The sequence below is a fragment of the Rousettus aegyptiacus genome, unplaced genomic scaffold (genome assembly GCF_014176215.1).
Source record: "Rousettus aegyptiacus isolate mRouAeg1 unplaced genomic scaffold, mRouAeg1.p scaffold_m13_p_6, whole genome shotgun sequence".
Classification (NCBI taxonomy): Eukaryota; Metazoa; Chordata; class Mammalia; order Chiroptera; family Pteropodidae; genus Rousettus; species Rousettus aegyptiacus.
The window spans coordinates 109,902,299-109,917,823 of NW_023416309.1; the positions used below are offsets into that span (position 1 = coordinate 109,902,299).

General features: G+C 59.4%; 1 protein-coding gene across 2 annotated transcripts in view; it reads right to left on the reverse strand.

Moving 5' to 3' along the window:
• SDK2 (sidekick cell adhesion molecule 2) overlaps positions 1–15,525 on the reverse strand; it is a 233,402-nt gene that overhangs the window by 84,959 nt on the left and 132,918 nt on the right. For both annotated transcript variants that reach the window (XM_016143599.2, XM_016143598.2), the window contains exons 3-4: positions 15,234–15,340; positions 4,384–4,531 (exon numbers count right to left, since the gene is read on the reverse strand). In XM_016143599.2, coding sequence (XP_015999085.2) covers positions 4,384–4,531; positions 15,234–15,340 — 255 coding nt within the window. The remainder of the gene's footprint in view (positions 1–4,383; positions 4,532–15,233; positions 15,341–15,525) is intronic.

Below are 15,525 nucleotides of genomic sequence, written 5' to 3' on the forward strand. Positions count from 1 at the left end.
CTGCTGGGGCGCTTGACCTTTAGTGTAGCTTGCGGTTGGGCGAGAGATGGGGGAAGGGAGGCTGGACTCTGGCTGGGACAAGGGGGGTCGGGGGGGGGGGGACTCTGAAATGGAGCGCTGGCCCCAGCCTCTAAGCAGCACGCGACCTCCTCCTTGCTGACCCCGGTCTCCTCGTCTGTGCGAGGGGCAGGGGCAGATGCTGGCGAAGGCCCCGGCCAGCCCCAAGGCTGAAGGGTTCTGATTCGCGTTGCTGCTTCTGCTCCGTCCCCCATTGGCCTGAGGCTGTCCCCCCCGCCTGCTCACACCGCCCACCCCCGGCACACAGTCTAATATCAGGACCGATCTGAGGAGCAGCGGGCAGCAGCGATGCACTTGGACCAGGCGGGGCCAGCCTCCTCAGCCACGCCCGTTGCCATGGCGCTGGGGGAGCGGCCCGAAGGGAGCCCTCGGCGGGTGGGTGCTCCAGGCACAGCCCAGTCCCACTCTCCAGCTCACCCGTCTGTCCTGAATCCCCTCTCAGCCTCCAGAGAAGAAAGTTTCCACGTCCTGTTCCTTCTCTCCTTGACCAGGAAGACTCTCCACCCCCACTGCCCCATTCTCTCTATTTAGTGATATTTCGTCTATGTTACGATCGATCTTTCTAAAAGGTCAGTGGTTCTCAACCAGGAGTGGCTTTGCCCTCCAGGGGACATTTGGCAATGTCTGGACAACGTTTGGTTGTCACAGCTGTGGGGCGTAATCAGCATCTCGTGGCAGAGGTCAGGGATGCTGCTAAACATCCTACAATGCACCAGACAGCCACACGGTGAGGAGCCACGGGGCCCAAAGTGCCGACCACGCCGTGGCTGAGATACCGTCCCGGGGGGGCGGGTGGCAGAGATGGTGGCTGCCCACCTCAGCTCCAGGCGCCCCGTCCACAAAGTCCGTGTGGCTGCTGGGAAGCCGGGGGCCCGCCTCGCATCCAGGCGGGGCAGAGCGGCCGGGCTAGTGGGATGTGGAGGACGGGACGCACCCCACTTCCAGGCGTCAGCACTGCCTTGACTGGCACTGCAGGGGAGCACTCTGGACCGGGACCCCCAGGGCCTGGGTGCAGGTTCTGCGTGTGGAGTGAAGAGGAGGCAGAGAGGCTGGGGAGTGACGAGGGCCTTCTGAGCCTCTCCCTCTGCCCTCGGCCCCTCCACGGATGGTTCTGGAATGACCCCGTAGCTCACTCCAACGTGCACAAAGCTGTCTCCGGCCCTCAGGAAGGCTTCCGGCCTGCTGCGCCCAGTTGGCCTGCACCGGGGCAAGCTGGCAGGGTCCTGGCGGGGCGGGGACGGCAGGGCTCGGTGGCCGGGCTGGGGCTGGGCTCCGTTTCTGGCTGCAGGCCTCTGCCCTCAGCGCGCTGGGTCTCCCCTGCCCCGCGCCCCGCCCGCTACTCCTGTTAAGCCAGCCTTCTCTCATGGCTCCGTGGGGGCCCGACTGATCATTTAATTAAGGATAAAATAAATCATCCTAGGACCTGCCCCAAGCCCCCCGCACAGGTCGTTGATTCTGGTCCCCCTTTTCCCCAATGAATGAGGCGCTGCTAATCGCCGCGGGCCCCGCCCGTCAGCGCCACCTCTGTGGACGGCCCGCCCTCGGCATGCCGCACGCCCCTCTGGGAGAGCGTTTGGCAGATTCGTATCATCTCCCACGGACACCGGAGAGCTGGCTGCCGGGGACCTTCCCCCTCGGCTGTGAATATTAATCCCGTGTAATTGCCGAGATAGGATCAGCTCCGTGTGCCGCCGCGTGTTCAGTAGGAGTGCTGGCGGGGGGCGGGAAGGCGGTGGGCGTGACCATGTGTGCGCACACCAGGACCGTTCTGTCCCCGTGCCAGAGGCTGGCGGGAATGAAAAGGGGGCGAGGACAGAAGCCAGGGACGAGAGGAGGTGGGCAGGCGTCAGGGGAGGGATGAGGGCGGCGAGGATGGAGACGGGGCTTCGTCTCCCACGGCACCCACGGGGGGTCGTGGCCCGCACGGCCCTCCTGCGGCCGTCCCGCACACGGCCGACGCGTCACGGGGCCCCCGACCCGCTGAGTCCGGACGAGGCCTCAGAACCAACACCGAGGCCACTACCGCCTGCCTACCTGACCGGCTTGCTGAATGCCGCCCTGACCGATGCACCTGGAACACGGGAGGTGACCTCGGGAAGCGCAGTCAGGAGCCGAGACGCGCCCGCCCGGCCCCGCACCTGCGTGACCCCCGCGTTCCCCTCACCCCCCCCCGCACCTGCGTGGCCCCGCGTTCCCCTCCCCCTCCGCACCTGCGTGGCCCCCGCGTTCCCCTCCCCCCTGCACCTGCGTGGCCCCCGCGTTCCCCTCCCCCCCCCGCACCTGCGTGGCCCCCGCGTTCCCCTCCACGCTTCGACCTCGCGCCCTGTGACGTCACCGGCCACGCCCTGCTGGTCTCCCGAACCTTAACAAGGTCTAAGGGGGGGCGCTCTGACGCGCACGGCGCGGGTCCACCTGCCAGCCTGGGGCCCGGCCCTCACGTGCTGCCCGCTCCGCGTCCCCATACGTTGCCACGCGACCTGGGGGGGGGGGCTCCCACCCGCCCGCCTGCCAAGTTCCCCGCTTCGCGAGTCCGGGTTCCACCAGGTGACTTTCTCTGGCCAATGGGAGGTTCGCGGAGGCTCGACAAATCTATTTCTGCCTTCACTGCTTCTTCCCTGCAGTTGCCAGGAGAAAACGCTCGGGCTAGCCGGCAGGCGGGGAGACACGTGGGGCGGAGATGAGTCACCCGGACTTTCTAATTGGTCAGCGGCCGGCCAACCCCGGATGAGCGAGGGAGCCCGGCCAAGGTCACCCATCGGCGGGGTCGTAGGGCTGATCAACGCTTCTCGTTTCGGGTCACCGGACCCCTGGTCACGCAGCGTCACTGTGGCTGTAAGCAACGCTCGTTCTCGGACAGCGGCTGTCCACTGCGGCTGCCCATCAGCATCACCGGGGAGCTTTGGAAATCCTGATGTCCGGGTATACCCCATCGAATCAAGTCAGAATATGGGGGCGGGGGAAGTAGGATCTAAAGATCAACGTAGTTTAAATTGTCCCACGTGATTTCGGCAGGTCGCCAGGTTGAGAATCACTGCACCAGGAACGATTCTCTCCAAGTACAATCACTTTATCCACCCCCCCGCCCCGACCCCATCCCATGTCTTTGTAACTCTCCTCGCAGAATTTTCACTTGAGACAGAATTAAGGACCCTGAGTCTGGAGCTGGTAAGCCTGGAACTGGCTGTGTGAGATGTGACCAAGCCGTGGGGGGCTTCGCTTTACTGCCTGAAAAATGGGGGGAAAACCAGCTGCCTCACGGGGCTGTTCTCACAACAATTCATCGAACGAGTATGTTTCGGAGCATGTGCGCTGGGGATCGAGAAGGGAATGAGACACGGCGTCTCCTCCTCTCCTGGAGGAGTGAGAGATGTATGGGGCGTGCTTCACCCAGGCCGGAGAACACAGCAGGCGCCCCATAAACGACAGCCACTGGGACAATTATTACGCTTTTCTCACTAGACTTCCTGGTCCCCGAAGGCGAAAACCGTCCATCTTGGCGCCAGCTTCCCACAGAGACCAGGACGGGCTCCACCCAGAGCCGACCTGTGGCCAAAGTGACGAGGACAAGGGAAGCCTTTCATCTCTTTTGGGATCAGGAGAGAGTGGTGGAGTCTGAAAGGGAAAGCCCAGGCTGGCTGCAGACCTGGGCTGGGCCGGGAGGGCCGGGCATGTCCCCCGAGGAAACGCGGCGCCCCTCGCCCCCGGTGGAGGTGCTGGCTCCCTCGCTCCTGCCCGCCGGCCAGGCTGCCGTAACCGACGCCTTGGGCCACACAGAGGGGTTTTGTTAGGGCTGAAAAGGCCATGTGTTCTCTTCCTGCTGGTTTCCCCTGGCCTCACCTCCTCCCCGCAGCCAAAACACACACGACGGACACCCGGCCACACCCGCGCACCGGAAACCCCCAGGGGCCGCCCGCCCTGACGGGGAGATGTCAGCGCCCCCCACGTTCCCCTGGCCTTGCTGGCCTGAGCCCCGGGCTCGGAACCACAGGGATGGCACCTCTGCCTGGGTTTTGTAAGTGCGAGGTGCAAAGTTATTCTCCGGCTGAGAATGGAGCCAACACTCGGGGGTCCCCAGGAAGGCGACGGAGCTGTCCCAGCTCCAAGTCTTCACACACACATTCCCAGAAAGGTCCTCGTAAATCAAACTTCTCTGTCCTCCAGCCTGGCTACGTCCCAGAAGCACTGCGAGAGGCTTCCGTGCAAAGGGGGCCTCTGCTCGACATCTGGGGGCTTTACCTGGCCCCAGACCTCCTCTCCCGGGGCCAGCGCATCCCCTGCCCCCCGCCCCCCGAGCAGGGAGCTCACATGCGGCTGCTGGGCGGGATCTTGCGGCCATCCCGGAACCAGGTCACCTGCGGCCGGGGGAAGCTGGCGATGCGTGGGGCGTGGATGACGGCGGCCTCTCCGTGGGAGACTCTCTGGTGCTTCTCGCCCTCCTCGAAGCTCCCCATGTCTGCGGAGGGAGGAGCAGATGCAGGCGTCAGGGGCCGGGGCCGTCGGCAGAGACTGCCCGGCTCCTGGGGCGGGAATGGTGGCAGCAGAGGGAAAATGCAGAAGGATGACCACGGGGCCGGGGCACACCACACGCCGACCGCCCCTCGTGACCCCGCTGCCTCGTGCTTTTGGGGTTTGCAGTTCGCATTCATTGGTACCCATATATCCATGAAGCAACGGATTCATCCAGTGGCCATGGAGGTTGGTTACTACTTCACACGTTTTAAAAAAGAAAGACTGCCTCATGGGCTCCGAGAGGGTCCATGATGTATCCAAGGACACATGGCCGGGAAAGGGCAGAGTCTGGACTTGAACTCAGATCTCAAAGTCTATAGTCGGGCAGAGCTGTCCCTCCCGCCTTGTCCTACAGGGCAAGTCTTGGGGCCAGGCGCCCGTGCCTTGTGGGGAGAGAAGGGTGGGCACGCGAGGGGGGCGTGTCTTGGAAGCTCACACACAGGCGTGGTGACGACGGCCCCCCTCGACCTTGGGCGGGAAGCGTGTGAGCACAAACATCACATCGCTCTTTGGAAAACCTGCCGACCCCCTTGGCAGAAGAGAAGGGAGAGACACCTGTCCGGCTCTGCTGCTCCGGCCGGCAGGAGGGGGGCAGAGAGCAGTGGAGGCGCAGGGGGGAGCACCCCTGGCTGCCCACCCGCCTCCCCGCTGGAATCACGGTGGGGTCTGACCGCAGTCGCTGAGGCTGGGAGACGGGGTGTGGGAAGCAGTGTCCGTACGTACCCACGACTCATGAATATTAATGTGCAAACACACATCCTCGCTTTTCATACTGTGGTCTGAGGCCCGTGCCGGGGGCCCCACCGAGGCGCCTACTAGAAATGCATGGTCTCAGGTCCCAGACCTGCGGGATCAGAACCTGCATTTTAACAAGCCCCCCGGGGTGGCGTGCCCATATTCAAGTGTGAGCAGCACTGCTTGGCCTCAAACTTGGCCACGCATCAGTGAGACTCACCCAAAGCGTTAAAAATGCCAACGCCGGCGTCTCGCCTACAAACTTCAGATTTCATGGGTGCTGGGTGTGGGCTGCCCACCAGAACTCCTACGGGCAGTGAGGTTCAGACCACTGAAACCTTACTTTTGTTTCCCTGTGGCCCACAGTCTCCTCCCCGACCAAGGTGGCCTCGTGCTGAGCCGTCTGGTCTCTGCCCCTTTGTTACTTCTTGACCACATTCAGCCAGGAGTCCCCGAATCTGGCTGTACCTTAGAATCCCCCGAGGGGCCTTTAACAGTTCCAGAGTTAAGAACCGTCCGGGGTGGGTGGGGCCCAGACTTCGGTGTTTCTAGGTGGCTCAGGTAGGTCCACTGCTGTCTGGGCTCAAGCCAGTGGTCCTCACGCTTCAGTAGGTCTTCGAATCCCCCGGGGACTTGGTGAGCCCGCAGACTTGCTCCCACGCTTCCCTCCTCCCCAGGGGCACAGACAGGCCCTGCCTCGCACCCCGACTCCCATGGGTCCCTGAGTTCTCGACTCGCTCGTGAAGGATTCTGCCGTGGGCCGAGTTCGAGAACTACTGGCCTTATACTCTCATTTTCCAAAGCTCTGGCCTTGATTCTCTTCTCTCCTAATCTCATGATTTTGACCTCGAACTCTCTGCGGACTCTCATGTCTGCTCTGGCTCTTCCCCGGGCTCCAACACCCAACACCTGACTCTCAACAGAAAGCGCCGGCATCTCCCCTCCTGGCCGGGCCCTCCTTCTCGCTTTCTTAGTTCTGCTAACAGCTCCCCACCCCTACCCGCACCTGCCCTGATCACCTAGGCCCACACCACGTCAGGTGCTCCTCCCGTCACCTTGCATTACGCCCTGCTTCTCATCTTGGCCTCTCTCTGGGGGAGGCCCCTGCCCGGAATGCCACCATGACGAGGCCTGATTCCCCAAGTCACTGTGAGTCAACGGCATCCTGCAGGGGTCCAGTCAATTAAGCATCTCAAGAAGTAAAATCTACTGTTGGCTTCTGTGCCCTCAGTTTGGCAGGCAGTGAACATAACGGTGGCGGTTTTGGAGTCATGGAGCCCTGAGTTCGAATCTGACTTCTGTTCCTTATCAGGCGCAACTTCGCTGGGCTTTAGTTTCCTCGTCTGTATAATAGAGTTAAGAAGAGCACCTTCCTCGTGGGTTATAGTCAGAGTTATACGAGGTAACGGATGCACACGTCAGGCTGTATCCTTTCAAAGACGGTCGCCTTCCATCCAACGTGCTCTTCTTATGAACGAATATGCCGGAAGGGGTGCCGTATGACTTTCCAGGTCATCAAAAGGATACAGCTTCCGCCGAGATCTCTCCGTCTAGTCACTCCAGTCGCCCTGCTGTTAGGAAGCTCAGTCTAGCCCACACGGACATGGGAATGGCCCATGAGGCAGGGAACCGCGGTGCCCAGACGACGGCCAGCGACAACACTGGACGGGTGAGCCAACGCGTGAGCCCTCAGATGACTTCAGGCCCTGGCGTTGGAGTCTCCCAGCTGAGACCTCGGACACTGTGGAGCAGAGACAAGCTGTCCCCACTGCGCTCTGTCCAGATTTGAGGCTCACAGAATCCGCGAGCATAATAAATAACTGCTGTGCACCGTTATATTTTGGGGCAAGTTGTTATGCAGCCAAGGAAACCGAAAGAGTGTATTAAAGTGCTAAAAAGCATATCTAACATTGATAGTATTAAAATGTTGGCATCGTCTATATCTTTCACTGTTTGGTTTAGACATCACCTCTTCAACAAAGACTACTCCACGCCACCCAAACGGAATTCGGGAACGAAGATGTGCTGGGCAATGACCCAGCATCAGGCTTCCTTCTGGGTGGGCTCAACGTGCATTGTCCCATCGAATCCTCACAACCCCACGAGAAGCTCAATTTCAATAAATACACATTTCTTGTTGTTGTTTGTTAATTGCTATTACTTGGCTCTGTCTATAAAAAAATTGCATCAATAAATCACATCGATTTCAGTTCCTACGATAATTTTATCTATTTTAAAAAAAAAACTTTTCACTGAACTCCGAAGATATATTTGAACAATTTAAAGCAATTTCATGGTAATAGTGTTTCCTTCTCCTCTCTCCAGTTTTATTAGCTCCATTTCGTCAGTGAGGAAATTAAAGCTCATGGAGACAGAATGGCGTATCCGGCGTTAAGCAGTGAGGCCCGGGCAGGGCCAGCACTTGAACTGGCCCCCCTGCTGCATGTCCTCCTCCCTTCTTTCGTGACTCATATCCTGCATTACAATTCTTCATGCACATGTCTATTCCTTTCTGCTACGCTATGAGCTTGAAGACACAGTTACATCCAGTTGTACTCATGAGCAGATCCCCACAAGACATCTGCCCCCCTGCTTTGCACAAAGCAGGTTCTCTCTAAGCTCACCCAATGCCATCATGCGATGACTCTTTATTGAGCCCCGACTGTGGGCCAGGCAGGTTCGTATGTATTTCTATATGTAAGAAAGGCGTGGTCCCTGCCCTTGTGGAGCTTCTAGTCTGGTCAGGGAGACAGCCATAAGCAAATCAACCCACAAACAAACATTCAGTGACATAGGGTGACAACTTTTGGGAAGAAGGAACAAAGTTCTTCTATGAGAGGGAGCAGCAGGGGAGCCTCCTTTAGACTAGGGGGTGGAGTGAGGCTTCATTTAAGCAGAGACATAAATAAAGAGCAGGTGTTAGCTGTGTACGTGTGCATGTGTGTGCGTGCGTGTGCATGTGTATGTAGAGGTGATGGTCCAGAGGGAAGAGAGTATGTGAAGGCTGGAAGGTAGGAGAGAAGGGGTAGTTAGCGGAGATAAAAGAAAGCCAACAAGACAGGGTCATGGGTTTGTTCAGTGGATGGATGGATGTTTGGATGGATGAATGGACCGTTGGATAAGTGGCGAGATAGAGGAAGGAAGGAAGGAAGGAAGGAAGGAAGGAAGGAAGGAAGGAAGGAAGGAGGAGACGGAGGATGGATGAGTGTATGTATGTATGTACGAATGAACATATAGTTGGATGAGTAGAGGGATGGATGGATGGATGGAGGGAGGGAGGGAGGGAGGGAGGGAGGAAAGGATGGATGGAGGGAGGGAGGAAGGAGAGGATGGATACAGGATGCATGACTGCACATATGTATGTGTGCACGCATAGTTGGATGAGTGAGGGAGGGAGGGAGGGAGGGAGGGATGGAGGGAGGAGGACGGATGATTGCACACATGCGTGTATGCATGGCGGGATGGGATGGGTGAAGGGAGGGCACGGCTGGCCTTGGTCTGCGTTTTACAGCTGATGCTTTCTTCCGCCTTTGCACCCCACAATCCCCACCTCGCCATGGCTCTGAGGGCCCCCCTCCTCCCATTCTCTCCACTTTGCTTTGTCCGATGAACTTCCTGGGTCTGTTCAGGCAGCCAGTGCAGGAGAAAGGCTGGAGGAAAGGCGGGCCCCATGCCGGCAGCAGCGGCTGGGGATCTCCCCGGGAAGCTCGCTCACCGACACAGAGACGGACGAGGCTTCCTACACTTCCCGGCTGAGGCACGGGCTTGTTAACACACGATGTTATGCCTCGCAGCGCTGATCCAAATTTCCCAACCAATTCGCCCAGGAGCAAAGAAGTCTGGGCCTGGGGCGCCGCTGGAAGTGGCCTGAAAATTATTCCTGATGTCTTTGCTCTGTCTTGAAAGGTCTTCTAAAGTATGCCTTCTGCTTCAGAACATATTCATTGCTCTTATTTATTTCTAAAGCAGTTTTTCCCCCCCGTGAAATATGTCATTGCAGACAAAAGAGTGAATATAATTATATGCATAGTTTGAAGAAGAAGAGAATGAACACTTAACGTACCCAGCGCCCAGCTTAAGGACGCTGACAAGACTTGTCCTCCGACCCCCAACCGTGTCCCTCCCAGTCACGGCCCCTCCCTCTCACTGCTTTTTTGTGTTCCTTCCTCCGGTTTCACCACATATAGGTGTGTCCTTAACCCATTTGTGGTCAATTCAGTCTGTTTAAGCCCCTGCTGCCTGGGATGATTTTGTGGGCTGTGTACTGTGATTCGCCCCTGCACTTAGTTCACTCGTTTTCGTGGCTACCCGTATCGAGGCCTCAGGGCGGGCGGGCGTCCCGTGTTTCACCGCCCGGCTGAGAACGGTCCCGTGTGGGTCCTCCGGCACGCATGGCCGAGAGGATCTCCAGAGCGTGTGCCCAGAGGTGGACATGCTGGGCTGCAGGCTGGGCACACGGTGGCTTCATGAGATGACGCCAAACTGTTTCCCGACTCTGCGCCAATTCGCCGGTTCACACTCCCACCGGGAGAGCTGGGAGTTTCTGCCAGGGCTTGGTCTTGCTAAACGCGCTCTGCGTTTTGCCAAGCTGACGGACAGACGCGGGGCGGCCTCTCATCACGGTTTTGTTTGTTTGTTGTGAAAACGCTGCTTCTCCCTCCCATCGGACAGCATGGTGCCACCACCCCGACCACCCGTGGCTTCCCCCGCATTCTTAGCAGCATCCGAGGCGCCAAGCGCACCTTAGAACGCCACCGTCTGTCCCCAACGCCCGCCTCCTCGGCCGCATCTCCTTCCGCTTTCTCCTTCCCACGCTCTGCTCCAGCCAGCCTGGCCTCGGACATTCAGATGCACCCCAGGGCCTTTTCGCTTGCTGCTCCCTGACCCTTCTGTCTGTGTGGGTCCCCCCACCCCCCGCCACTTCCTGTGAGACTCCGCTCAATGGCACCCCGTCGCATGGCCTCCCTTAGCCACCATTTCAAAGAGGTCCCCTGCCCTGGCCTCCACCCCCGCCGCCTGGTCTCGCTGTCCTTACACACTTCCTTTTCCCTCCTGGGCCGTCGCGAGCCTGCTCCCCTTTTAACTTTTGCTGCCCCCATGACTTTCTTTGGGAACGGGGACATGTCTTAGTTTTGTCCCGTGGGCTACTGAGCTCGGCACGTGGTGGGCACACAGCCACAGGGGACTGAACTCTCCGACAGAACGGCCGTCCCCAGAAGACACAATAGCGTCATCTGGAACCACCGCACGGCCCCCAAATCCTACATTCATACTCACGCTTGGGCTGAAATTTAAGAAAAAGAGCCCACGGGTGGCAATTTGGGCATCAACCCCCGGCCACGTGGCAACGAGCTGGATGCCCCCAAGTCCCATTTTGTACAGGAGGTAGAATGGGAGGCAGGCCGGGCTCCCCATGGGACGGGGCAGGCTTGGGGCTGGGGCTCGGGCCCCAAGTCTGTGCCAGCTGCAAACAAGTGAGGGCTGGGGTTGGGGTTAAGGTGCTGCCAGGGGAAGACACGGGATCTGACTGTTGGCAACAGGTGGCCTGGGAGAAGCCGTCACCTGCGGAAGGCTCTCCCAACCCTCTCAGCATTCAGCCCACTTGTTACAGGCCGGAAATCTATGGTGACTTAAAAAAAAATTAACAACAACAACAAAAAAAAGACATAGAGGAGACTCCGTTGGGGACAGGAAGGGAGCTGGGGAAGGGGCTGATGTTTTATCGACTTTCCCTTAATTGCTGTAATTAAAAACATGTAAAGAATCTTTCTGCAATGACTTTGCCATTATCATTAGTGGTTAGCACAGCTGCCTTATTAATTTCTCATTAGAACCCAACTCATAGTCCTGCTTTGGGAAAGGGGTGTAAGTCGGGGGTGCAGCCTGCCTGGCTCCATCCATCCCTAGACAGAGCCCCGCACTGGCTGCCTGGCATCCCAAGACAACAGCTCCTCCATTCCCCACCCCGGGAGGCAGAAACTGCCACGGAGAGACGGAGGGATTGGAGAAGCAGCCATACCCCGCTCATCCTCCGAACCGTGTGCATCTGTGCGACCGTGTAAGAGAGACAGACAGACGGATGCGGGAGGTCACGGAGGGCACAGAGCTGGCAGGGCCCCAGGACTGGGACGAGGTCAGTGCGGGGGAAAAGACTTAAGGAGGCACCTGCTCTCGGGGGCCTTACAAGTGTGCGGTGAGCGCCAGAGAGAGAGAGAGAGAGAGAGAGAGAGAGAGGGAGAGAGAGAGAGGGAGAGAGCGTGAGCCTCCTTAAGCTCTGCGTTCTCCGGGTCTCGCTTATCTTACCCTTGCAGACGGGGTGGGAACGATGCACCCAGGAAGGCAGGCAGGAGAAAGGGTGCGGTGGTTTATGCCTAGACGGCTTCGCTAAGGGGCCTGGCAGACAGGAGGCCTGCGCACCCCTGAGCATTCCCCAGGCCAGGGCTGTGTGAGACGGTTCTCGGGCACTGACTGGCTCACCAACCTGATGGCCCGGCTGGTAGGCACTAATGGTAACTAACGTTCCTTTTGGGAAGCGGGGGCACAGAGAAGTCACTCGCCTGATCACACAGCTAGGGCGAGGCGAGCCGGGATTTGAACCTGGGGCTCACGGTGGGGTCCATGGCTGTCTCCCTACAGCCGATGGTCGTGAGGCAGGAGAAGGTGGAAGGTAGAAAGATTGGCTCTGAGAACTTGGGGTGTCCTCTGACTTTTCTTAGCCTCAGTTTCCCCATTGAACCTCCCTGGACAGTATGTAGTAGGGGTGAAGGGTTGGACGTTGGATCCTTCAACTTCCGTAATGAGAGAGAGCGGCCCCCAGGATGGGACCGATGTGCCAAACAAGGGAGGGGCCGGGAGAAATGAGTGTCCCACGGGCGGCCAGGGCCAGGTGGATGAGCATGTCCCTCGGCTGCCAGGCAGGCGTCCCCAGGCCCCCCGGCTCCCTGGCTTGAGGGCCTCAAAGGGCTGCAAAAAGCAGTTTCCGCTTTGTGCTGCTGGGGAGGAAAAGCCCCAGCCGGGCACGGTGGGTGGAGCAGGGACCCTGGGGGGGTCTCGGCGCTCGGGGAGCTGCAGCTGGGGGTCAGAAAGGCACAGGCCTGGTCTCCCCACTTCCCCCACTTCGGCTCCTGCCAGGTGTCCCCTGCCTCTCCCAGGGGCCTGGAACCACATTTGCATGGCCAGCAGCAGCACCTGGTGGCCACCTAGTGACGATGACCGTGTCCAGAGAGTACCTGGAGGCCAGGGTGACAGGTGGCTCTGGGAGGACAGCAGGAGAGGGGCAGGAATCCCCCCGTGAGAGGCAGCAGAGGGGCAGGGGCCGGGCCGGTGTAGGGCACGGGCAGTGCCGGCTTGCGGCTCTGTTTGGCCAGGACAGCCTTTGCCAGGACCCATCCCTTTCCGAGGCCTGGTTTTTCCTTCCTTAAATGATAAAATAGAACATTAATTATAGCAGCATCTCCCTCTGATTGAAGGCGTATCGTGCGCAGGCGCTGGCTGGGTGTGTTCCCACATACGAGTGCAAGGGATTCTCCGTGCAAGCCCCGGAGGTAGGTACTAGACACGCTTTATGAATGAGGAAACTGAGCTGGGTGAGGCTCAGAGAGGGCCAGCCACGTCCCTGGGGTCACACAGCGGTCAAGGGCAGAGCCAGCATCCAAACGTCTGCCTAACGCTGAGGTCCACACTCTTCATTAAGCTGAGCTGCCGGTCATGGTGAAGGGCATCCCGCAGCCTGCCAGCGCTGTGAGGCACAGAGATCTGAAGCCCCATCGTGGGTCCGGGCCAGGCCACTGCTCATCACCACCACCTGGGGCATCTCTGCCAGCATCACCTGGGGTGGTCCAGGGCCCTCAGGACTCACGGTGGGGGGAACGGGGCTCAGGATGGCCCCTCCCCTGGGAGTCTGTGCCTGGGCGGGAGGTTTCGGTGTCAGGCAGCTGGAGTCCTTGCCTTCTGCTCCTCCCTGCTCTCTCAGGCTGGGTGCCCAGGCTGGTCTGTGCACCTCCCTGCAGCACACAGGAAATGCCAGGCGCCCCTGGGTCCTTGTCAGAGGCCTCTGCTCACCATCGGTGCACCTTGCTTGCTTGCTCTGCACCTGGGTCTGGTCACACCCATCCCTCGGCTTGGGGGCAGGAGGACACCTACGGGTCTGGGGACGAAGCCCACGCACGTGTCTGGCCTGGGTTTGAGGCACGACCCCATTCTGGTTCCGTGTGTACGTGAAGGGTGTGCATACGATGCGGGGGTCAGGGGGCTGCGTGCTGGGCTCCTGGGTCCCTCGCACAGCCAAGGAAGAAGCATCTTAGCCACACAAATACCGGGTTCCCGTTCTTTCTGCTCCCGATCAGCAGAGCCAGCCCAGGGAAGACCGGCTTCTCAGGGGCTCTCCACTCCAGAAAGTTCTTGTCGTCTCCTGTGAGCCAAGGGCTCGGAACAAACACTTCCCACGATAGCCCAGATCAACCGGTGTCGTGGATGGCACGGCCAGCTGCACAGACATGTGTGTGCACACAGACACGCACGTACATATTCTCACCAGCACACAGGTGAGCAAAGAGGCAGACCAACTCAGGCATGCACGTCTGCACACACATGTGAATGCACACACATGCACACATGTTCTCTCTCACATACAAGGGGACAAAGAGGGCGACCCATCCAGACAAACACATTTGCACACGCACGTGCATGAACCCACACCGATGCACCCACACTTGCACACACATGTGCACACACACGCACACACAGTCTGGAGGTTGGCGCATGGCTGCCCCTGCCCCGCTCCACTCTAGGACCTGGCTAAAGGAAGCTCCGTGGGAGTCCTCCAGCCCCGACAGGAGCCCTGATCTGTCACTTTAATTCAGGGCTTTTCCGCTCCGCAGAGTAAGCGAAGTCGCCTTTAGAGCTGGTTTATGAGGACACGCTGTCCTCCGCCTCTGATTATAATTGTTATAAACACTCTTTGCCTCATTCGAGGTTTCCTATTAGATTTCTCTTTGTACTTCTCTCCAAGCAGAAAGTTCTCCTCTGCACTAAGTGAGGGGCAAGGCCCCGTGGGCTCTGGATGAGTGGTTGTCCCTTTTGAAAAACAATTTCAAGATTTATTAACGCTTTCCACACACTTGTGCCCCAATGCACGACCTTGGACCTGTCCCCCTAAAACACCCAGAAGAAACGGCTCACGTGAGACTCATTTCCAGCACAGGGCAGCTAGGACGGGGTGGGGCAGGACAGGGAGGGGGAAACTGAGTCACGGAGGGGGGTGACGGGGGCGCTGGGCCCTGAGATGCCCTTGGACTCTTCTGAAGCGGCCTCGCCTCTTCCACCCGAGGCAGCCCTTCTGAGGACTGGTGGTGCCGGGAGAAGGCCGTCACCCCATGGACTCCGCGAGGGCCCCCCTTTACCCTCCGCCCGCCTGGCCCTCTCCCGCTTACAGTTACAGTACCCATCGTGAGGCATCTCCCAACGTCCCCAAAGATTGTGGGGACCCCCACGCTGTTCTTGCTCCAGGGCTGAACGAGTTGGAAGATGGGAAAGTTAAGGTCACGCCCCCCCATCCCCTGGGAAGTCAGCCAGGAGTGTCACAGCTGGGGAGGTTCCGGCTGGTCATCAGAAAGGCAGCCCAAGTGTGAGGCCCGCCCCAGACATGGCCCTCGAAGCAGATGATGGGCTCCTCGCTATAAAGAGTGCTGGACTCAGAGCCAGCAGATGTGTGTGTCACTCATCAGCCTTGGGGCCTCGAGAGCTCCCAACTCCTCGCCTGGACCTTGGTTCCAGCAACGACGGAGTTGGGGACCCCGGCCCAAACAGGCGGGCACCCCGCGAGCGTGGAAGGAGCACGGCTGGCCGATAGGGGCCCCGCGGACGCCCCCCTGCTCCACGGACACCCTGCCCCGAGCCGCCCTCGTACTCACGGGCCACTTGGACCTCGGTTTGCCGCTGCAGCAGAGCGCCCATCCGGTTTCGCACGATGCAGCGGTAGGAGCCTGCGTGGGTGCGGTCGAGGCTGCCAATCATGTACCTGGGGGTAGACGAGACAGCCAGTGAGCGAGCCGGGCAGCTGCGGGCATGCATGGGTCAGATTGGGGTCAGAGGGCAGAGGTCGCCTCGTCACCCTCTTCTGAAGAGCACCTGGGAGCTCTTGACTCTCTGGCCATGTCATGGGGGTCACACAAAGGTTCTTGTCAGTAGGAAGGTGGCTCAAAA